General features: G+C 34.6%; 2 protein-coding genes across 2 annotated transcripts; both read left to right on the top strand.

Moving 5' to 3' along the window:
* The first annotated feature begins 11,563 nt into the window (after positions 1 to 11,563).
* Positions 11,564 to 18,549, top strand: LOC117963942 (alpha-1-antiproteinase-like). Its single transcript, XM_058991784.1, has 3 exons — positions 11,564 to 12,290; positions 12,599 to 12,875; positions 15,176 to 18,549. Exons 1-3 carry the CDS (start codon positions 11,597 to 11,599, stop codon positions 15,345 to 15,347), a joined length of 1,143 nt encoding a protein of 380 aa, XP_058847767.1. The 5' UTR covers positions 11,564 to 11,596; the 3' UTR covers positions 15,348 to 18,549.
* Positions 18,411 to 23,036, top strand: LOC117973879 (alpha-1-antitrypsin homolog). The gene is made up of 5 exons (XM_034927376.2): positions 18,411 to 18,549; positions 20,264 to 20,913; positions 21,413 to 21,683; positions 22,143 to 22,290; positions 22,566 to 23,036. Exons 2-5 carry the CDS (start codon positions 20,268 to 20,270, stop codon positions 22,755 to 22,757), a joined length of 1,257 nt encoding a protein of 418 aa, XP_034783267.2. The 5' UTR covers positions 18,411 to 18,549; positions 20,264 to 20,267; the 3' UTR covers positions 22,758 to 23,036.
* The last annotated feature ends 2,217 nt before the right edge of the window (positions 23,037 to 25,253 follow it).

Below are 25,253 nucleotides of genomic sequence, written 5' to 3'. Positions count from 1 at the left end.
ATATGCTGGTGTATTTTAATGAAGATGTAAGATAATTTGGGACAGGTCTACACTGCTCAATAGGTGATTCACACTATTTGTAATTCAATGTTCTTAATTTATATAAAAAATATGCAACACGTAGAATGTTAGGCTTATTCAAAATGCTTTACATGGTTTAAAAATCCATTAAGTTACAGGATGCTATACAAATTAAAAAAGTTCCAGGTGATATAAAATGATACATCTGTTGTTGCAGTGGATTGATGGAGTAGCTTCTGGATATAATAACAGTTTTCTTAACATTTTTGGAATCATTTATAGTTTCTGTCAAATCTAACCCTTTTGCTTTTGTAGGATAAACACTTTTTAAATGAACCATTTTAAACTAGATCATACTGTGCGACTAAAAAGGTTTTTTAGGCTAGCATGCTAATAATAAATACAAACAATTGTTTAATTAAAAACAGTGCGATTCAACAAAACCGAGCAATGCTAACCTACGCACTCTATAGAGCACAAAGTAAAACTGTTGTAAGTCATGGCTACATTTCTATACATTTGATCCTCAATGGATTTCTATAAGCTTTCTCCAATAATAAAGTTGGTATTATACAATAAACACTTATCTTCAATAGCATATAGGGTACAATATTATAAACTTTCTTCAGATTAAATGTAGTTATTATTTTTTTGTGTATGTTATGTGGAAATATTTGAAAACACACAGCCTAAACAATACTGTATATGGCACTAACCAAACTTCAAACCAGAAGAGCAAACTATAGCATGACTCTCTTCTTTTTTCTCAGATCTCAAAGTAAAATGACAGTTTCAAAAGTTCCAAGGTGTGGTATTCACAATAAATCGTGTTTGTGTATTTGTTTTCTACAAGCCATGTATATTTTAAATTAATCAACTTTAATATCGGCCAGCTGTTTATAGAAATGAAATAAGGTAGATTTAAAATGTAGCTGATTTCTTTTTAGCAATGGAACTAACCTGTATAGGAATATGGATATATTTTTATTATATTGAATTTGATGATAATAATAATAATAATAATAATAATAATAATAATAATAATAATAATAATAATAATAAAACATGCACAAAATATTTTCGTTTGCGGTTGCACCGATACACAGTGCTAAGGGACATTTAGTCTCAAGATAGTTTTGAATCTATTCTGTATTTAAATAAGGGTATTGAGTTTTTAAAAAAAACTTTAATGTTATCCAAATATGTCAAGCCACCACCTACTGCGCTGAAGGCCTACACTCATGGATCATTGGTTGGTTGTGGTGCAAAGGAGACAGTGCCACTAACAGCCGTGTCCCTTGGAGGTCCCCTCCTCAATGTATAATGGCCAGCACAAATCCTGCCGAGTTTCTGGGATCTGCCAAGACCAGAGTCCAAGGTGTTGCTGCAGGCAGCATTCATTCCCAGCACTATAGGCTTACACAAATAAGTTGATTGGAGACATAAAGACATTTTACTCTTTGGTGGTGGGCTTTTATACCTATTGTTTAATTTTTCGCCAACTTTTTGAGCATACAAGCATGCTCTTGTTGAATTTATGTCAAGGCACAAGCCAAAACATTCAAACAAATGAAAGGGTAAGTATTAACCTTACTTAGTTACATTACAGTACTCTATGAGCCAAAATGATGACTCATCCTAATAAAGGTGCTAACTTTGTGAGTCATGGTCAAACAGATTATGTGTCAAATCCATCTTGATCATTGAATTGTTGTGTAGATGCAACATACACTAACAGTTTGAAAACAACATTATCTAAAGTAATATACTAAAAACAATCAGACATGCATCGATCAGTCTACTAACATAAACCTCTTCCACCCACCCCAGAAAACTATAGTATCATTATGCGCACATTCTACATATTTCATATAAATATTGTTGCAAATGCATACATGCTATTTTTAAAACAGTGCAGTGCACAACACAGTTACTTTAGAGTTGGCAATGACACAAACCATGGAACACAATGTGTATTAGTAATAATCCTTTATCCGTCTAGCTGTGATTTATTTAGTGTTTCAGGACTGAAAGCCTGTTCGATATACATAACACAGAGCCAGTGCAATGAATCATTTCATTATTTTTTGCATGAGGAGTCCGTATGCCATGGATTTAATACACACATTAAAATTCTGCTTTTATTTTTATGCTGATCTTTATTTCTTTGACCTTTTTATGCATACTTCACAGCACTTGCAAAAACAGATCTACATTTAAAAATGTGGTTTGTATCCACACTCACACACACACACACACACACACACACACACACACACACACACACACACACACACACACACACATATATATATGGATACAAACCACATTTTTTAAATATATAGATAGATAGATAGATATTTGTCATTTCATGACAATTTGAAAGCTTTATATGTGGTATTCTGCTTGTTTCTTCTGTACACATTGTTCTTATGTAACCTTGGATTTATTTATTTTTTTAAGAAAAATGGCAAGTTTCTTTCAAATATAACCAGACTCTATAAAAATTATAAATATATTACAGCAGACAATGAATGTTTCTCAGCACTGGATGAGCTCAGTCCTTCACAGAGGGGTTAAAACTGGATAAACAGCGGGCTCGACTACTTTACTCTGCTATGCTAATGCAAGTAAACCGTGACCTTGAAGTGCTACCATTGTAGTGCTTACTCAGTTTTGGGCCTGTTTTGTTTAAATTTGCCAATTATGCTTACTTATGTGGTTGACTTCGATAGCAGCTCACTAGGGACTATACTTAGAACACCAAATGCATTCTATGTAAGTCTATAGCCAGGGTGTGCTACACTAAAACAGTACTGCATAGAAACACAAGTACTGGCACCTATCTCCTGCTAGGGGATGCCCCATTCTATGTATGTTACTTTAAAGTTTTACATAAAGTGAAATACTTATCCAATTGTAAAGAAACATGTGAGAGTCTACTGCACATGTTATTGAAATGAACAATTGCACATATATCAAACACATACAATGTTATATGTACATACAGTGGAGATTTGTTTTTTACTTGATATTTCTCATTTTGTATTTACAGCCATGATGAAGAGTGCATGCTTATTTTTTTTTTTTAGTTTTATTGTTGTCTATTGAAATGTGTATACATAAGTCATGTTTGACACAAACTTAGTTTAGGAGGTTCAGAGTAATAGATCAAATTGAGAAGTTATCTACTGTATAGCATAGTACATTTATTATACCAGTGTACCTGTAACAAACCTGTACCTCTTAAAATAAATTGCAATCAAGAATCCCAGGATGTATGTATAAATTCTACTATATATGCGTTATTAATTATTGTGCATTTTTCATCTGAGTAATAATGAGGTTCACATTTTATTTTATAATTTCTTAAGGTTAAAATGTGGGGAAGTGTCCAGAAGTAAAATGTTTTAATAGAATATTTGTTTAAAAAAAACCAAAAAAAACAGGAAACATTTCAACATCAGTGTAATGAAAGCACAGGCCGAATTTTTTTTTCTGTCTGAAAGGTTTATATTGCATAAATAGTGTGAGCATTTCCAGTCAGTACTCTCTGTTTCTTGGTAAATAAAGATACTTATCTTGTGCTAAGGCTCATAACTGATATATTCATAACGTTTTTTGGGGTTTTTTTGGACTCTTCATGATTTAACTGACTCATGTATGGTACACAATAAATGCACACACAGTAGCATTAGATGCATAATGAAACTACAACTGTTAACTCCCACAGTTGGAGTTCATGGAATCCCATCCCATTTGCAGACCTGATTTTCTATTACATAATCTGCTATGGGCAGTGTATACATACATATTGTACTAGTGTTTGCTTAAAATGTCTACATATATCTTTTAATGCATGAAGTTTAAATCAATAAGTTAACAATACACAGTGCTCTGTTCACAAAGCTTTAACTCATGAGTTATTTATAGAGTATCTTTTCAAAGTCTGTTTTTATGAATAAAATCCAGTTTGGTGTTCCTGAAACTGTCCTGGAGTATTGATGGATTTATTAACAACAGCGAAGAACAGTTTCAGGAAAGTCAAACTTTATTTTATTCATAAAAACAGACATTCTTACAACTACACACGACTTACAGCTTTGTGACTAGAGCCCAGAGTTTTCATTGTGTGTTGAAATTATATATTTCCGCCCATGGTTACATGCTAGAACTTTCATAGTGAATTTCTTTAACAAGTTGTGCGGGCAGCAGACATAACGGGGTCATTCCATGCCAAAATCAGAAAATGCAGAAATATGAGTGCGCTTAGGAACCTGCCATTGTGGGTTTTAATCAGGGCTTGAATTTATCAAGCATTGTTCTACATCCACCCAGTCTGTCAGGCAGGGTTAATGCAGCTGATTTGAAACAAACAACGAGTTATCACATTGAGGGGAAAAAAAACAAACTTTAAAACTCCTTGCATAATTAACAGGTTTCATGATGTTTCAATGTTATTTTTTAAATTATTTTTATTTATTCATTTTTTAACCAGGAAAAAAAACATTAAGACTGAGGCCTGTTTTACAAGAGTGTCCTGGCAAGATGATCAGAAACAGACAGCAGTAATTTCACATCCCTAAAAACAACATTACTCTAAAAGACAATCTCATCATACATTCAATCTGGGATCAGGAAAATTTACACTTTGATAATTCTATAATGACTATATATATACAAAAAAATATATATCCCCCCCCCCCCACAGTTATATTTAAAAATATTAAAATGTGTGTGATGGACGCAGGTGAAAACGAAGAATGCAAGTTGGTTGTAACCAAAGTGAAGTAATTTATTATGGTATTTTGGGCAAAACTTGATTATAACTTGAATATATCAGACAGGTTGACTAGCCCTATTAATTACGTAATGGTAAATCTGGAGCTGTTGGCTAATTTATTCATGGAATGATGGCATCTTTGTTATTAGCTCATTTTCAGCAGCTTTAGTCCCGTTTTTGTTATCAGCAACATTTTAAAGCAAATTCTTAAAGATGGCAATTTTCAATATATGATTGAACACAGTGAGATACAGTATATGTTAAAAAGAATTTTCAAGATGGAGATAAAAAAAGCACTGTGTAATGCTGCAGAAAAAAAAAAGATATTCAACATAAAAAATCCAAATCTGCTACTGAGACAAATTTGTTTTTTTTGTAACCTTGTGCATGGCTCAGGGGACAGGAACGAACTACAGTATCTTTAGTTTTCCTGTTTTGTATCCATTCTATCTGTTCCACCCATGCCAGTCTTCCCCTCTGGAGAGTAAAACTTATTCCCAGCATTACTGAAAATGCATCCAAGCAAACAAAAAAGAAAACAACCCATTAATGTATCTTTAAAAAAGAACCAATTAACAAAACCGAATTCATTACAAAGCAGGTTTTCTTACTTTCTATGTTTCTGCTAATTAAAGGGAAATATGGCATGAAGTTACACTTAACAATTAATTACGTCAAATTCAATGTCTTTGAAATACTCTTTTTTCTAGGCCTACATCCTCAAGCAAACTGATAATATATACGTCAGTATTTCTAGTTTTCAATGCATTTTTTTCATATTATGTAGAAAAACAGTAAATCTATTACATGATTATACACAGCTGCCCTCTCATGGTTCTTAGAGGAATAGAGGACTAGTTGCAAAGTGTACAGATACTGGGTTTGATGTATAACGATTCACTTAACAATCTGCAAAAAAGAAATAATGTCAACTGCAAAATGCATACTGACATTAACAATACAACTTTTCCAGACTCCAGGAAAACCCGCTCATAGTGTAGCTCTTAAAGAACTGTTCAGTACTTTGTTTCTTTTGTGGACTGGCTTTGCTGTTTATATATTTAACCCTTTCTGTGCTGCATATTTTGCATTCAAACAAAATGTTGTTGATTCTTACAATACATTACAATTCCTAGGTGTCTATTTACTACATTTCTCCATCTGCTATTGACCTTTATAGTTGGTTTACATGTCCCAAAAGAAGCCACAAGGACACCAACTCCACCCCCTTTGAAAGCTGATTGCCACTGCCTTTGTGTTAGTGAAACAGACACGCCTTTGCTAATACACAAGACTGTAGGTGGTTATACATTAATTGTGTGGTCAGAGACTCCTTCACAATATTGAATGTTTTAAAGTGTTGTTTTTTTATTAGATGTTAATGAGGTATCTGGTTGAAGCTTTAACACAACAGCACTCTCATGCAAGTTGTTGCAGACATACTACAGTGTACTTAAGATAGGCAGTTAGTTTAAAGTAAAAGCCAGGAATTAACAAATTCTATAACTATTGGACAATCCCATTTTAAAACCACAGTCCATGGCTTACACAAGAGGCTTCATTGATTCATACTTGGGGAGGTTTCACTTTTCTTTCTCCCCCACCACTGATCATTAAGTGCAACATAATGTGAAAGCACCAAGCTGGAGTTTTAGAGGAGACATCCAAAACACATGAAAAGGATTTGCACTGCCCTTCCACATATGCACACGTCTTATTGTAAACTGGCCATTTATTTCATGGCAATTTATATGAACCATGAACCACTCTGAAAGACTAGGAATCTTCAGCACTTTTACTGTGGTTACACATGAAGTTTTGTGGGAGAGGTTTCAGGCATTCACTGGCTGTCACTATTAAATAAGACAGTTGAAAGATATGTCTGTGGAAAAGGTTTAGAAATCAATACACCACAAGCTCCTGCTCATCTGATTACAGTGATTTCTGTTGACCTGAAAAAGCTCACAATGTTGGCAGCTACCATGAACCAATCTTCTGTTGCTAAATGAGTAATTGAAAGCGAGGGCTTATATATTTTTGTAATGAGCTGACAGCATATTTCCACTCCCTGCTCAAAAGGTTACTCTAATCAACATGGTCACGCTGTTTCTTTCAGAATGACAAGTTTATAAGTAATGAAATGACAAAACCCCCAAGTTGAAGGCCTTCCAGATGCTGAAGTGAGAAGTTTGTCTGTATGGTTCGAAGGACCCCCACACTGAATCAATGTCAATCTAAAGTATTTCTAGAGGAATTGAAATTAATAGTTTGCTCTGCTTTGTATATCCACATGGTTTGGATTCATAACACGACTGTGTATATCAGATGGCACTAAATCTAAATCAATTGTTAAAAGAAAAATAGACACATTTTGCTAGGGCAGTAATTTAAGAGGTTTGTTTCTACTTTCAAGATTAAAATTTCTCACGCCAAATTAAATAGTGTAAAGAAATGATAAGTTATAGCATTCTTATGTTGTGAGCAGACTTATATGAATTTGATGTTAATACTCAAAATCTTTCTAGCCATTCATATGTAAGTCTAAAAGACACATGAGTAACCAAATATCCCTAACATACCAAAACCATTTTCATAAAAAAACCTTTTAATATACAATATGTAAAATTATAGTTATCTTTGAGCAACTTTAAAAAGTTCTATTAATAAGTTTTTTTTTAAATTTAGAGTAACCAATTATTATTTTTATTTATTTTCTCCAATCTGGAATGTGCAATTATATTTTTCCTCCTCAGTACAGCGAGTCCCCACACTGCACAGACGTTCTGAGGGCGTGTGAGCGTCCTCCGATCTCACAAGCCTAAAGCCAGAACCGCTTTTATGCCGAGCAATCCAGAACAGAGGTGGGCGGGCTACCAACCTGTGTGACTCATCCTGCACTCCCAGTGGCAGCACTTTAACTGGATGAACCACTCGGGGACCCTATGAAGAGCTTTTTTGAAAATGATTTCTGCAGTTGCACTAAACAAGATAAATAAAACTTTTTTTTTTTTTTTTTTTTTTTTTAGCTTTCTTTAAGTGCTGCCAAATTGGGTAAAAATAATAAACCACTGTGTAGAGCCATGCTGTGTTCCTGGAATGTGATTCGTGAAGTGTATTTCGGCACCGACATATATTTGATGTTTCTGTATTTCTCATACCAGTATGTAATGTATAATGTGAAATGGAACAGCGTAAAGTATGTGTTAAGATTCTAAAGTGTGGTAACCATCAAGTTCAGGGAATTCAATGTTTGGATTGTTCTGTTTGTATAAACCAGATTGGTTTCCACTTAACCCTGTAATATATGCAAAACTATCCTCCAGATAATATGTTACTACACTGGCAGGTCCTATAAACTCTCAGCAATGCAAGACAAATACCATGTAATACATTATGACATGAAACAGTGGTCTGTCACACAGGTACCCCTTTGATCGTCCATAATGGCTACCAGGATATTAAAAATGGCATTTAGATTTGCCAGCGTAGGTCACCAGGTCAATGCTTTGTAACACAAGCCTAACATGAACCGAACATGAGAGAAGTCAGAAGTATTAAAACTGAATAAAAGTGAAAAAAAAGGCTTTGTCGCCCATCACCATTGCCATATACAGTATCAAGTTAAAATCTACTGGTGTCTGCAAGGGTTATTGTATTTTTAAACTAGAGCAATGTTTGATTTAGCTAAGGTTGTTCTCCAGTGAATTACACATTTGTCTAAAACATGTTTTAGACATAGCTTATCATTGTAGGCATTTCTAATACAAATGCATGATCATAACTTAACTTCATATTGGAACTAACATAACAAATCACTTCTGTGGTTTTCACACTGCACTGCCATCAAGAAATGTCTGTATCCCCTGAAGAAACACTGGAGTTCTACTGAAACTTAATAAGGGTATTTTTCAGCAAAAGGGGCACTATGCAAATGAATCCATAATAGGAACTTTCTGTTTTCCAAAGTTCACTTGTGCCCTGAAGCTACTGCAGTCACAGTTTTTACAGCAAATTTGAAATAATCCGTATTTTGCACCGTGCATACTGCTGGGTTTTTGTTGGCATACTGTATGTTGGCCAAAGCACAATAAACCATATTTCTGTATATCATTTACAATTTGGAAATAGTTATAGTTGAAATGTATATCAAGGCCGCTGTAAAACCAGAATTTCCAGGTATAGGCAAAAAAAAGAGTTGGTCATTAATTCATTTTTAAGTCACATTATGAAATGTAACTACTGCTTAGCATTTAAACTAGACAAAATCATGACTATGACATCACCATCAAAAACTCCACCTTCCAAGCTGCTTTAGTGACCATCACACCCACTGGATATTTCACCTCTTTGTTAGCCCAAAAGATACAATGAAAACATTTATTTTTCTGTTGAATCCTAGCTTACACCCTTATTGCTACCCGTTTACACAGGTTTGCCACATTACCAACATGTATGAGAAATCAACCAACCACTGCTAAGAAATTGTCAAAATTCCGGTACATTTTATCTTGTGTGTCAGTGTCATCCTGTATATAGAAAGCATTACACAATTCTAAAGTAATACTCTTTATTATGCTTAATAACAGTTCCTGAGTACGATGTTAGCATTTAAGATTTAAAACCAGTTAATACGTTGTATGTAGGATGTCTCTTATAACAGAAATCATATCACCAGTTTGAGCAGCCAAAAACACTCAGAGGTGACTTGCAGCCCTTTCATTCAAACTTCACGAGATGACATCGCTTATAAAACGCTCTCTCAGGTGCCAATAAACAAAGAAGAATGTGCTTTCTGCCTCCTGTGCAACACACATATAAGTAATCTATACCGATTTCAAAGAATGGGTGTGATTTGCCGGTACTTTAGTTATAGATTTATATTGAACCATTCATTTACAGTTATACAGTATTCTTTGTGGCTGAAATTTGGCTGCCATTGTTTTTGAGACATTTCCAAACACAGACCTGCAGTAGAACATTCTATATCAACTGTTCATGTTGTGCAGGGGTAGTGCAGTTGAAACTATACAGCTGAGAAAGGGATGTGTTTGTATTGCCTCTGCAGATTACCTTTCAGTCAAACAAGAGTGAAGCAGGACCTCTGTTAATTAGTTTTTAAATGGTAAAATGGTGTATTTATGTCCCTTAAATGAATCTTGGTCAAACCGTCAAAGTGGTGTATTAATTCCTAATTCCTATAAAAAATAACAGTGTTTTCTAACCTAGTTATATTTTGCAAAAGTTCCAGGCTTGAAAGATAGGTATCAGCAGGGGCCAGTTTTTCAAAATTTGTAATCTGGATTACAGTGATCCAGATTTTGTAATCCTATATTTTGTGATCGAGATTACTTTTATCTGGATCGTTTTTTCAGAAAATGTCACTGCTGGATTACATTTGTCCAGAACAAATAATTACGATTACAAAATCTGCTTTTTTTTTAAAAAAAAAGTAATTTCGATCACAAAATATAGTATTACAAAATCCAGATTACAAATTATGAAAAAAACTGCCCCAGGTAACATCAGGTAGATGCTGTATCATTTTTTATATGTTACTGTACTGCATTGTGACCACAAGATGGCAGTGTATGGTAGCTGCTGAGACTTCTAAACAGTACTCTATTCTAATTCTGATGACTGGTTCAGTTGGCTTTACATATGAAGCCATTTCCAGTAACAAGCTGGAAGTTCCATTACTTGAACTTGATTGGCAATTACTAGCAGGCAATAGTTCTGGGATTTTTGCCTGTAGAATCGCAAGTGCACTGTATTAAATGATAGTCTAAAAGCTAAAGAAAGACACACAATCCCTTTCAGTTTAAAAAATAAATACATTTTCAGTGACGTGCTGCCTGTAATTTGTAGGCTTAATAATCAGTAAAAGGAAAGATATTTCTTTCTATACTTATTCTTCCTCACAGTTTAGAGACTCCTATGAATTTGGCCAGCGAGAAGGAGATTTTCAAACTAAAAAATTATTGTAACAGTGATTGTTAATGACCAGTAAAAGAAAGGATATAATAAAATAAACCAAGAGAGTGGGTCAAATGGAACTTCATGAATTCATGGACATTACATTCTTATGCTAATCTAGATTGTTGTTTTTTAAATGTACCTGCATTATTTTGATATAATATAATAATAATAATTAATAATAATTAACATAAAAAAGTTAAACATTTACTGTAATATGAATTATAATAACAGTGTATGTTTATTGCTAACCTCAAAGTGCGGACAGCTTAATATCTTTTACTTTAGTACAAGAGTGCTTGAATTACATTATCTAGCTCTTTAGGAATTATGAAAGCATTAGGAAAAGTGTTTTCATAACCAGGGTAATTTATACTAAAATGAAATCTGTTATATAAGTGATATAAATTGCATGATGAGGACAGTGTATTCTGAGGTACTGCAACCTGGGATCCATAGGAAGGCCTGGGTGCCCGAAAACCATTTCTGCTTGCAGTTAACTTTATTCAATGATTTAGTTATCTGATAGTTTTCAGTACTAGTTGTTATTTGTTTTGTTATGTGACACTTTTTAAAAGCTGCTATATGTATATAGAAGCACCATTATTAGAAAAAATGAATCCTAGTGTATTTAAATGAAGCATGATTGAGAGTTAGATTGGTACAACACACACACAAACCCGGTCTTACCAAACATCAAACAGAAAGTTTTTATGATGACATCAGGAGAGATCACATGCACAATTCTGTTTGGAATGGCTCTAAGTTATTTGAACAACAGAAACTGGCAACAGGGCAACACTGAAAGACTGTCAAGAAATGCTTTGTAGAACAATGACCGAAATCAAAAGGGGAATAATGAATTTTTTTCTCATAACTGTGTTAATATGTGCGATGGCTATTCAGCAAACAGAAGGCATCAGAAAAAACATAAAGAGGGACGTAGAAAGCAAGTTTCAAATGGGCTCAGAAGTACACCCAGAAAATAGAAAAGCAGGTCTGACTGAAGAGATCGCCTCGTTATTTACAAGTTTCACTTTTCGCCTGTACAATGAGATAGCTCTACAGAGTTCCACAGATAACATCTTCTTTTCTCCATTTAGTATCACCGCTGCCTTGGCTTTGTTGTCCTCAGGGGCAAGATCAGCTACTCAAGAAGAGCTCATTGATGCATTTGGTCTGGCTAATAGGAACGAAAGCGAAGTAAACAAAATGCATGCTCATATTGGGGACCTGCTGAAGATCCTAACAAAAGAAAACAGTGATTTCCAGTTATCAACAGGAAACTTACTCCATATAGATAAGTCTCTCGCGGTTTCACGGAAGTTTGTGAATGATACTGCACATTATTACAAAGCTGAAGTGTTCCCTGTGGATTTTTCTAAACCCCAGCAAGCCAAGCAGACAATAAATGACATTATAGAAAAGGAAACTAAAGGAAAAATCAAAGAACTCTTTGAAGAGATTGATCCTTCAGCTAAATTAATACTGACCAACTACATTTACTTTAAAGGTAAGGTTTTCCACTTCTTAGGCCTGTAGTGCATCAGTTCATATCAAAATACAGATTTATTGAAATTATATATATATATATATATATATATATATATATATATATATATATATATATATATATTTAAACTATTGTTTAAGTTCTGTTGTATCCTCAACTGTTTCAGTGCTTGTTAAATGCCATTTTGCTCATGTATATACTGCATTTTTTTTATTGTACTATTACAAAGACAACATACATTTGAAAACAAAAAGTAAAGAAATCAAGGCATTTGTCACCTGTCGTAATCTTTTAGTTTTATATTTTAGGTAAATGGAAGTATGCCTTTGACCCAAAACACACAAGAGACTGGACATTTCATGTGGATGAAACAAAGTCTGTTGACGTTCCAATGATGTTCAGAGATGACACTGAAGATTTTGAGATGCTCTATGATGCAAAATGCTCTACCACAGTATTACAACTTCCTTACACCGGGAAGGCATCCATGCTACTCCTTCTGCCAGAGAAGGGAGAACTTGCGAAACTTGAAAAAAGTCTCTCGCCTAAAAAGTTTAAATTCTGGCTCAACAACTTGAAAATGGGGTACTTGCATCCTTTATTTCTTTATTTATTTATTTATTTATTTATTTATTTATTTATTTATTACACCGTGTAACAATTTTTTTTTTTTTTTGGTTCCTGGGTAGTAAGTGTTATTTCCTAATTGGTTATGCCTCAAAAGTATAGAAAATGGCTATTATTCCCCACAAACTTTGCTTTTGTGACCAGGACAGTGATATTTTGAAATTTACCTATTTTCTAGAACATTCCAGATAGATTCAGTGCTGAGTAAACTTGGAGTAACTTCTAGAACTTTCTAGAACTTTCCAGTAATATAAATAGTAGTATAAATACAGGGGCCTTAAGCCCATCAGTTCAGTTTAGTTCCAGCTGCCTAAGTGGTTACATATCTGCATTTTTCTGAGATGGCATCAAGGTCATAGGAGACTTCAAAATGGTGGCATTCCTGATGGGTCTCCAAGGCGGTTTTACGAAGTTTCTCTGCTATCTTTGCCTTTGGGACAGCAGGGACACCAAGGCGCACTACCACAGGCGGGACTGGCCACAGCGGACCGAGTTCTCTGTGGGGAGGAACAACGTCAAGTGGGAGCCACTGGTGGACCCCCGGAAGGTGCTGATGCCACCATTGCACATCAAATTGGGCCTTATGAAACAATTTGTCAGAGCTCTAGATAAGGAGTCGGCAGCCTTCAAGTACCTTCAAGACTTCTTCCCTAAGCTGTCTGAGGCAAAGGTCAAAGCCGGTGTCTTCGTCAGATCACAGATAAAGAAGATCCTGGAGTGCAATGAATTCCCCAAGAAGCTCACTAGTAAGGAGAAAGCGGCTTGGAACAGCTTTGTTGCAGTGGTTCGGGGCTTCCTGGGCAATCACAAGGCCGAAAACTATGTAGAGCTGGTTGAGACTCTGGTGAAGAACTACGGCACAATGGGCTGTAGGATGTCCCTCAAAGTCCATATCCTTGATGCTCATCTTGATAAATTCAAGGAGAACATGGAAGCGTACTCGGAGGAGCAAGGTGAGCGCTTCCACCAGGATATACTGGACTTTGAACGCCGCTACCAAGGACAGTATAACAAGAACATGATGGGAGACTACATTTGGGGGCTGATTCGTGAAAGTGATTTACAGTATAATCGTAAATCTCGAAAAACTACTCACTTCTAAATCTTTTGTAGTCATTTTTGTATTACTTTAGTATAAATACATGTTAATTTGGATTCATATGTTGTTTTTTTCTGACTTTATGTGAATGAAAAGACACAAATTCACCCGTTTTCTCATTGGAAATAGGTAAATTTCAAAATATCACTCCTGGTCACAAAAGCAAAGTTTGTGGGGAATAATAGCCATTTTCTATACTTTTGCGGCATAAGCAATTAGGAAATAACACTTACTACCCAGGAACAAAAATTGTGTTACATAGTGTTATTTATGTAGCGTTATTCCTGTTCTATCAATCTAAAGTAAAAAATTAGTAGAAATACATTTTATACACATAGTTTTGGTATGATTGTGTGTGCTGTTGTATTTGTAATATATGTGTTAAGGATTTTGTTATACAGTATGTGCAAATCTGACATTATAAACATACAGTAGCTATTGAAATATCTTTTTCACAAATTCTCCTTATCAAACCTTGAGACGTGACATAAGAACATAAGAAGAACATAAGAAAAGCCATTCAGCCATTCAGCCCACCTATGCTTGCTTGCTTTGGTGCCAGCGTTGTCAGTTAGCACTCAGGAGGGGAACAAAAAAAAAAACTCAAAACAGGTTAGTAGGGGAAATGAAATCCATGGCTAGACGGGACCGCTCTTCCCCCAGGCGGCTAGCTAAAGGTCTTATTGTGGTCACAGAGAGGGTTATACAATATTGTCCATTACAGCATCTAATCTTTTCTAGAAGGATCCAATACTCTGCTTCAACAACTCTGTCTGGCAGTCTGTTCCAATGGTTCCTCCTTTTCCCCTGGTTCTGTTCTCTGTGACCTGTGAAAAATAATTCTCAGCAGTTACTTTGTTAAAACCCTTGAGAATGTTAAATACCTCTATTAAGTCTCCTCTGACTCTCATTCTTTCTAGGTTATATAGATTCAGCTCTTTCAGTCTATCTTCATATGACATGCTTTTTAATCCTGTTCTCAACTTGCATATACTGTCTTACATAGATAGGATTTTTTTTTTTATATATATATATTTCCTTTAGTGTGATGATGAGGTTACTAAGAAAGTTCCAGGTCAACCACATCATGTTATGGTTCTGGAAATATTTAAACAAGACAGATGTGTCAAAATTGTGATGTATTTTTTTCTGTTTACAGATCTGCAGAGATTCATTTTCCAAAGTTATCAATGGAAAAAAAGTATGATGTTAAAAGGATCTTAAGGAGAATGGGAATTAAATCTCTGTTTACAAATGCTGCTAATTTTTCTGGTATTACTGATGAGGGAAATCTTAAAGTATCGGAGGTGAGAGTCAAATTCTGCTGCTGACGGGCCGTACACTATAAAGCAAGTGTTGACACTTTAATGAATAGCCTGGTAATGCTTGCATTTTTGCTAAATGTCTAAAGTATAGTGTAAAACAAGAAAAAAGAATTATTTGGATTATTAAAAATCAAAATAAAAAACCTATTGGGGCAGCAGTGTGGAGTAGTGGTTAGGGCTGTGGCCCCTTGACCGGAGGGTCGTGGGTTCAATCCTAGGTGGGGGACACTGCTGCTGTACCCTTGAGCAAGGTACTTTACCTAGATTGCTCCTGTAAAAACCCAACTATATAAATGGGTAATTGTATGTAAAAATAACGTGATATCTTGTAACAATTGTAAGTCTTGTCTGCTAAGAAATAAATAATAATAACATTACCAAAGAGAGGAATTGTAAGAGCATTTTATACAAATTACCTCTCTACCCATATGTACAAGCTCATTAACCATTGAACCATTATTATTATTATTATTATTATGATTTATTTCTTAGCAGACGCCCTTATCCAGGGCGACTTACAATTGTTACAAGATATCACATTATTTTTACATACAATTACCCATTTATACAGTTGGGTTTTTACTGGAGCAATCTAGGTAAAGTACCTTGCTCAAGGGTACAGCAGCAGTGTCCCCTACCAGGGATTGAACCCACAACCCTCCGGTCAAGAGTCCAGAGCCCTAACCACTACGCCACACTGCTTCCCTCTCTCCCTCCCTCTCTCTCTCTCCTTTCTCTCTCCCTCTCTCTCTCTCTCCCTCTCTCTCCCTCCCTCTCTCTCCTCCCTCTCTCCCCCCTCTCTCTCCTCTCTCTCTCTCTCTCTCTCTCCTCTCTCTCTCTCCTCTCTCCTAATTATTATTATTATTTTGTCATTTAGCAGATACTTTTATCCAAAGCGACTTACAGACTATGTGGTGAACTATGCAGAGCCACTTACTATGGAACTATGCAGGACTGGTAACTGTTTGAGCCTTTTCTCATAACAGGTTGTTCATAAAGCTGTACTCGAGGTTGATGAATCCAAGACTGAGGCTGCTGCTGGCACTGGCATACAGGTTGTGTTTTATTCCATGCCCGCTCAAATAATATTTAATAGACCTTTCATATTGATGATCTATGAAGAACACACCGGAAAAGTACTTTTCATGGGAAGAGTCGTTGATCCCACGAAAAAATAACGTATGTCTGAAAATAAACATGGTATATATCAGTTTAGTGGTAGCAAGTAGAATTTGAATAAGTGAATGTAAATCTTTCCTCGGCATAAAACCACCTGTGATTAACTGGTAGTAATTCATTAAAAAAAAGTAAAATTCTATGACTAAGCAGACCTTATTATTTGAAGTTTGTTAATAAAATGCTTTAAAGAATTGGTGTTTGATTATTCTAAATTACAGTTTATTTTCAGACTCACTGGCAGACTAAAAGCTTAATATGTTTTCACCATTTAGTGTTAATGACCTAATACCGCTTTACAGAAGTATGTAGGGATAAGAAGAAAGGATATTTTATCATTGTATAGGATTGTTGATTGATGCATCTTAAAACTTACAAACGCAGTCATGGAGAAAGAAGTCCTGAATATGAGGAAGGAACTAGTTTGTTAACTTTCATTTGAAAATCAGTTTTTCTAATATCTCAGCAGCATTAGTTTAATGTTCCCTTTCTAATTATAATGATGTCTAGAAATGCACAATGAGCCCCACTAGGGTCTGCAATAGGGCCTAATCCATTAAGAACTAATCACAGGTATAGTCTCCAAAGAATGTGCCGTTGACTCGCTAATCCAAACCCAGGTAGAACTGTAATCCAAACCACGTAATCATACAACTGAATGCTGAAAACAGCAGTGGAAACACACAGATTCATTTCAGTATTACTACAAACAGTATGCTGGTCATCATTGTAAAGTAACTGTGTGAGAAAAAGGTTTAAGGGCAGGATAAAATGCCAACTGTGTCTGTTTTTACTGATTTTTTAAATGAATTATCTACTGCATAGTCTACAAAGAATATAGACTCTATATTTGCCATCCCAAAATAAATTTCAGTCATTTCCATCACCCAATAGGGCTATTAATTACACAAGTTGAACGGAGGAACTGTTATGCTAGGTATAGTAATGAACATATTTAAACCTTAATCCTTCTGTTGTAAAGGCTGTTGTAAAAGTGATTCACCTTTAGAAATGACAGCTGTTTAGTTAACAACTGCTGCACATGAGATTTGGATATAACTAGAATGACCTCACAAAGCTTTCAGTTTCTGGCAGTGAAATAGGTTTCTAGGACTGCACCAGCAGTATCAAGAGGACTGTCAAAATTCCGCCCCCCACCCACACACAATTAAAAAAAAAAAAAAAAAGGTTTGCACAAAATGGAACCACTGTTACATGAACTCAAGGGTTTAAATACATGCTTTTGTTTGCCACCTTATCATTTTCCCAGAGTAAACAAAGAATGAACCACAGGTCCTTGTTTTGACCCGAGGGGAAATGATCAACTTAGAAACCAAGGAGAGTGTTAACCTTTACAGTACATTAAGCTTTAGAATAACGAAACTCACACTGTAGCTGTGTCATTGTGTATTCAGCTAATTACCCCAAATAAACTATATGTTAAATTGCTTTTACTGAATGAAAACTAAATTAAAAAAAAAAAAAAAACCCTGTGATGAATGTGTAAATGGATAGACACAATTACATAACAAGCAGGCTAATAAGGCATTTCAGTATGAAGATAAGCATAGTTTAAGAGATATTTCACATCCCACAGTGTGAATACTCAAATTGATTAAACCTTGGAACAGGTTGTATTACCACTGGAACACAGAAGCCTCTCTTGTGTACAAATGTTAGCATGGTTAACTGCTGACGTGCCAGGTGACACTCAAATTCTTTCTCTGAGCACTCTGCTTTTTTCATCACTCTAAAAAAGAAAAAAGAAAGCTGCGCTGTGAGGTAAAATGGAAATAGACAAAAAGTAAAACTCATGTTTAATGTGATATAACTAAATAACTGATTAACCAAGCGACACACAAGAGCACAGGTGATCAGGTAAGCAAACACAAAAGAAGAACCTTACTCTGGAACACAAGTTCAGAGGTTGTCAGCTAGTTAATGTTTAAGGAAGGACTCTTCTGCTTTGTTGGCGTATAAATTGACAAAAAAAACAAGAAGAATAGTCTGGGCAAGGAGATAAATAAAAGTGGTAAGTACATATTTTTCTCTTGTTTTATGAATGCATGTCTGTTATTTTTCATCTATAGTTTTTACCACTATATATATATTGTTATAGTATAGTTTGAGGAAAGAAACATTTTAAATAAATGATACATTTGTAACCATCATCACTCTGAAATGTGAGGGTGTATAAATCATAAGCATAAGTCAACAAATTAAATTAACAGTGGGAAACAGATAAAGTTCTGTAGCAAAACCTAGAGCTATAAATATAAGGACATCTGACTGAAATTTAGGATTGTTCCAGAACAACATTTTCTAAGTGATATCTCATTCTTCTAGAATTAAAACACAAGATTTATAAATATAGGCCTCCTTTGAGGAATATGTTACATATAAGATATTTTGATTAATCTTTATATCTTTATTACGAACTTCTGACTAAACTGCTGTTGATTAACAAAATAGTGCAGGGAGCCAAAACTCAGCTTTTCAACAGAATACAAAACAGGTATTGTTAACTGTTCTGCATGGGAACTTGTGGATTTTACATTACATAACAGATTGACTGAATGGATACAATAAGGATCTTTTACACTGCAAACTCCTGCTTATACCTCCTAGTGGAGCACCTCTAGATCTCAAATAGCTACTTACCAGTTCATATATAGTGGAATTCTGTTAGGAATTCAATTGGATGACACCCAGCAGTCTTACACAGACAATAATGCTCAGTACCTTTGGTGACTGATCAATTCCGGTTGTAGTTAAATATGTAGTTAATTGTGTCATGGGTAGGGTGACCAGATTTTCAAAGCACATTCACATTCAGTACATTCCCGGGTGTATAATTTGTGGCTAATTAGTTTAACTTGCCATGTTGCGTTATATACGTATTGCTACTTTTTAAAATTGAGTTTATTATTATTATTATTATTATTATTAATAATAATAATAATAATAATAATAATAATAATAATAATAATAATAATAATAATAATAATGAATTCTGTAGATTATCATTAAAAATGCATTTACATTTAGGCATTTTTCTTTCTTTTTTTTTTTTACTCACTGTGTCAGGTTGGCTGCATTTATTGACATTGATGTGATTTAACCTGGTAGATTTGGCTGCTTGCAATCTCTTGCTGCTCTGCCTACTACTGTCTAGGCTAAATCCTGCCAGAACTGAAAAGCTACAAAATTACCGTATTACAGAATTGCAAATTCATATTGAAAATAAACTGAATAAAATCGCATGGTGCACTGAGAAATAAGCACGTTTGTCTGTGTTAATCACTTTATAGAAATAATGTTCTTGATTACCTAGTACCTTTTTAAATTGTATTTGGTTTTCACTGCAGGTGCCATAAACTAAGTTATATAGGAAGCGGTTGTTTATGTTTTTAGAGTGTGTCGCACTACAGGAAGTGGCTGAAAACCGGGAATTTTTAAAGATTTTCAGAAAAATGCCGGCACATTGATGGAAAACCGGGACGTCTGGTCACCCTAGTCATAGATATGTAAAATACAGCATTATCAATTTGTCTTTTGGATATCACTTTGACAAAGGTTTCTTTTAATATTAATACATACATTTTACCATTGAGCGTTTCATAGAGAAGTATTTATTTGTAAAATTTCAGACCTAAAATACAGCATTATTCGATTTTGAATACAGTGTCTTTACTAAATCATATACTAATCCGAGAATAACTATTCCATTTATTATTTATTTATAGAAAAATGGGGAAGGTTCTTGGCCTGTGGTTATTAGGGATTCTGCTCTGTTGTGGTGCCCAGTGTGACGATCATTCTAAAGATCACCACCATCACATTCATGACACGGATCACCAGCATGAGGAGAGTGAGCTGCAGTGCCGCAAGTTAATGCCTGCAAACTCTGACTTTGCATTCAGTTTATACAAACAACTGAACTCCCTGCCAGATGGGGAGTCCAGAAACATCTTCTATTCCCCTTTGAGCATTTCTACTGCCCTTTCTGTGATGGCACTGGGTGCAAAGGGTACCACTCATGATCAACTTTTTGAAACCCTCGGATTCAGCCCTTCTGGTCTCAATGAAACTGAAGTTAATCATGCCTTTGAACACCTGTTTCACATGCTCAGTCATAAAAATAACGAGCTTCAGTTGGAAGCTGGGAATGTTGTCTACCTGCAGGAAGGGTTCAAGCCAAATCCTACATTTTTGAAAGACGCCCAACACTTTTACGACACAAAGGGTTTCACAGTCAACTTTCAGAAACCTGACTTCGCTAAAGTAGAGATAAATACGTATATAGCAATGAAGACCCATGGCAAAATCGTTGACTTAATCAAAGACCTAGATTCTAAAGCTGTGATGGTTCTTGTGAACTACATGTTCTTCAGAGGTAAGTTTTAATACCATGGTAATGTCATGTTCTATAATAACGGTTCCTTTTCACAATGCTTTGTTTAAAGAGTTCAGTATTAGGTAAATTAACAATGATCACCATTAGAGTGTGTTTGAAATACCAGAAACCAGCAGAATCTTCTCATCTATAGGAGAGATGATGTACTACATTCCTCTAAATATATAGATATATGAAAATATTTCCAAAGTGTGTTAAGTATAATATACATCATAGTGAAAAAAAAACTGAAACCTTTACTGCTGTTTATAACCAACCCATTGCTTTTCATAAAGTAATATGATAATGATCAACATTTTTCAAAGTATTCTTTAATTCAAATAATCTTACAACAACTGAAAATAGTTCCAAAAAAGTAGATTTACAGCAAATACACACAATACTTTTGATAGGGCAACAATTAAAAAATACACTATTTTCATTTGAAGTAAACCATACTAATTTCAGGACTTTAATCTGTATTGAATTGTATTCTCAGGGAAATGGGTAAAGCCTTTTGATCCAAAATATACAAAGGAAGATGTCTTCCATGTGAATGAGAACACAACAGTCCCAGTTGAGATGATGATCCGAAGTGGCAGATTTGACTATTATTATGATGAAGAAAACTCTACTTTCATACTGATGCTACCCTACAAAGGAGATGCATCACTGATGCTTATCTTGCCTGATGAAGGAAAGCTTAAGGAAGTGGAAGAGATGTTGAGTAAGGACAGCATTAAAAGATGGCACGATTCACTCTTCTTTAGGTAAGTTGGAGGACATTAAAAATATACAATCCATAACATCATTCATATATATATATATATATATATATATATATATATATATATATATATATATAGAACAAATCTAGAACAAGTACGTTCAGTTAAGAGGCATCTCTCAAGGGATGCCAAATTACTTACTCTTATAATATTGCAATGACCCATACTGAATCAATAATAATGTGAGAAGAGGAGGCATATGTGTTTGCTTAAACTAGGTGTAATGAATTCAGTAACTGACATCAGAAGAAATCCCTTTTAATTAGGTCATTAAACATTACCGGTTTAATCCAAATAATGAAAGTTATAGACTCTGCAAATATTTAATACATTTCCTCTCTTTTATTCAGATTATTATTCTAAATGAGTTACATCTTTATTGTATGAGATAGTGAACTGGAAGGAAGCAAACAGCAATTTGTTTTTCTTTTAATTTTCCAGCTCTGTGGATGTGTACCTACCCAAATTCTCAGTTTCTGCATCCTATTCCCTCAAAGAAATACTGGCAACCATGGGTATCATCAATGCGTTTAGTGATAACGCAGACTTTTCCAGAATTACAGAAGAGATTAAACTGAAATTGTCTAAGGTAAAATTACCTCTGTGGCCTTATGTCTTCTACGATTAGACAATCTGTATAATAAAATGTACAGATGAAGGGCATGTTTAATTAAAACAAGTTTATAGTTCATGAAAAATTGTTTTACAGTGGAATAAAGTGTATTCTGTTTTTTTTTCAAAGTGCTGTTAATCTATGAGAATGTATTAATTGTTAAAAAAAAAAACATCCCTTAAAAAGGAAAGGTTTGGGAATAGGGCCAAACTGAAGAGAACATGGAACAATGTCTTTTTTGTTGTTTGCAGGCTGCCCACAAAGCAGTGCTAGACGTTGATGAGAAGGGAACTGAAGCAGGAGCTGCCACTTTCATTGAGGTGATGCCAATGTCAATACCTCCAGTTGTGAAATTTAACCGACCCTTCATCTTGTTGATCGTCGAAAAAACTACCAAGAGTATCCTCTTCATGGGAAAAATAATGAATCCTTCTCTAAAGTAAATATGTGTTAGCAGTGCCACTTTTATAACGAATACACAATGGAAACATTTTAAAGTCGTTATCTTTAAAAGTAGATGTATTACACTTACTGAACTGTTAAAAGGTGAAAAAGCAGTGAAACATCTCTAAAATTCACATGTATGCATTATAATAATTTATGTTTAGTTATTTTTGCAATGGCAAAATAGATATTCTAGTCTGTTCTTGCATAAAAATAACATTTTAATATGTAAACTCCTAGTCATTGTATAATGCAATAAAAGAACAAGTGTAACAGCATTACTCAATTTGTTTGTGTTCTTTTCACTGTACAGTATCTAGTATGAAGGTAACATGCAGCTGAACCCTCTTTTGAAATGCTGAACCCTCTTTTGAAAAGGTTGCGTCAGTGGGTATTACGTAGCAGTTTTATTTTATAAATAAATGCCATGTATTGTACACCCCCAAAGTATAAAGCAAAAGTAAACAAGGATATGCAAATCATTAGAAAAGGAAAAAGCATAAGAACGAATCTGCATTGAAAATAAAATCCACTAAAAAGACCATATCCAGTATAATGCGCATTTAAAAAAGACCTGGCGATCATTGGAAGTTTTACAGTCACAGAAATAAAAAAAATAAAAAATAAACATTATACAGGAAAAGTAAAGGCATATAAAAAAAAAAAAAACATTGTACAAACAGAAGTTAAAAAATTGGAAAGGCAAGTTTAAAAAAGTATGTTTTGAGATGGCTTTTAAAAATATTGAAAGGCTCAGATTCCCTGATCACTTTTGGAAGAGCATGGAAAATGTGAGGCTGCTTTTCATTGGATGATTTAGTGCACATACTATTTTCTTTAAATTAATTGGCTCTTATTTCATTTGTAAAGAACTGATTGGCCCACATTTGTACGTGTAGTAAAATAGTATGTGAAGTTAACAAAATAGAACGCGTAGTGTATCGCAGTACTACATGTAGTAATTTATTTGAAATGTGTACTAAACAGCACACGTTTTTGACCCAGATGGCCTTCCATAATGGCCTTGCTATATCATGCTGTACATGGGGGGGGGGGTTGAAGAATCATTTTAATTTAAACACTCACTTTTCTTTTATGGAATGCACATTTGCATAAAGTAATATTCAATAACAATGCAAATAAAAATACATATTCGGGCTCAGCCTTATTAACTAGGCTTTTAAATCCATTTCTACTTCCATTGTCACTTGTCCTCTTATTGAAATCATCTACAGTACATGTTGGGTTTCCTTATTCTTCAAGTCCAGCAAACACAAGGAAACATGCTTCCATGACTTTTTCAGAAACAAAAGAAGCACCCACTAAATGAACCAAACCAGAACAACTCCAACATTTCATTTAGAGGCTTGACGGTAGTCTTTTCTCATTTGTGTAGAATTGCAATTGGTCTTTGTTTCTCTAAAGTAATCATGCTGATAATAATTTGGAGTATAAAGCTGTGAGAACATGGCCCTTGATTTTTCTTTGTTTCCAGAAACAAACAAAAAAAAATTCACGACGGGCTTGTGCTCAAAATGTGATCCTCAAATAGTGGTCCTCAAAATGAAGACTTCATTTCTAAAATACGAAAGTGCTCAGTGTCTTATCCATAAGAAAAGGTTTTGAACTGGCATGATGTGTAAATAATGAAACCCATTTGTCTAAAATGCAGGATGTATTCTTTAACCAGATGGGAACATCCTTGTACCTTAAATCCCAAAAAGCAGGTTATCAGTAAAGGCAAGAAAAGCAAATATGTATTCAATCTATGAGCGACCATGGTTCAGAAAAACAAGATCACGTTTTGGGCAGATAATAGAGAAGTTCTGTTTCTCATCAATCCAGCCCCTTTCATGAACGCCAAAAACATGTTGCAGTGATTGCTAAAAATGATTGTGTTCCAAAGTCATACCAAATATATCAGTTAAAACTATCTGTATACAAACAGCATTGCTATTACGTTTGTAAAAATGTTGTAGTTTGCATGTAATTTGGACAGATAACCGTACACTAGAGATGCGACAATTGTTTGATTATTCAATGCCATGGCTTTTATTTTGCATGTATTAATTAACATTCTTTGATCAATGAATTGCCCAGATGCTTTATTTGGAGCCTCACATACAGTAGCTGTCTACTCAATGACACATGCTTTAATGCACGTTGCTAGACTAAAGCTCTTCCATTTGCATTTGTTTTGTGTCTAAAGAAAGAAATGTAGTGTCTTGCTTTTAAAAAAAATAGAATAGTATTAATAGTATAATAGTAACTGTGTATGCAATATATGCACGTACATGTATTCAGTTGTATTTGCAGGCTTTTTTCTACACAGAGTACACATTTATTTGGTTTTTGAATAACAAAGTGTTCTCAATGCATTGATTATTACTGCTGTTCGATTAGGAAATTGGTTGCTGATTGTACCTCTACTGTACACTATTTATTGAAACATGAAGCACTCTTGTGTTTCATCAGGACTTTATCGTAGATTGCAG

Source organism: Acipenser ruthenus, chromosome 18 (genome assembly GCF_902713425.1).
Source record: "Acipenser ruthenus chromosome 18, fAciRut3.2 maternal haplotype, whole genome shotgun sequence".
Taxonomy (NCBI): Eukaryota; Metazoa; Chordata; class Actinopteri; order Acipenseriformes; family Acipenseridae; genus Acipenser; species Acipenser ruthenus.
The sequence above is the reverse complement of the archived record's forward strand: the minus strand, read 5'-3'. Positions and strand labels throughout refer to the sequence as shown.

Bases quoted from the DNA above. Each gene is read 5' to 3' on its own strand.
- LOC117973879 (XM_034927376.2), top strand. From the start codon at position 20,268: ATGGGGAAGGTTCTTGGCCTGTGGTTATTAGGGATTCTGCTCTGTTGT. The intron at 20,914-21,412 runs GTAAGTTTTAAT...TTGTATTCTCAG, and splicing joins GAACTACATGTTCTTCAGAG to GGAAATGGGTAAAGCCTTTT. The intron at 22,291-22,565 runs GTAAAATTACCT...TGTTGTTTGCAG, and splicing joins TTAAACTGAAATTGTCTAAG to GCTGCCCACAAAGCAGTGCT.
- LOC117963942 (XM_058991784.1), top strand. From the start codon at position 11,597: ATGCTTTGTAGAACAATGACCGAAATCAAAAGGGGAATAATGAATTTT. The intron at 12,291-12,598 runs GTAAGGTTTTCC...TTTATATTTTAG, and splicing joins CAACTACATTTACTTTAAAG to GTAAATGGAAGTATGCCTTT. The intron at 12,876-15,175 runs GTACTTGCATCC...TTCTGTTTACAG, and splicing joins CTCAACAACTTGAAAATGGG to ATCTGCAGAGATTCATTTTC.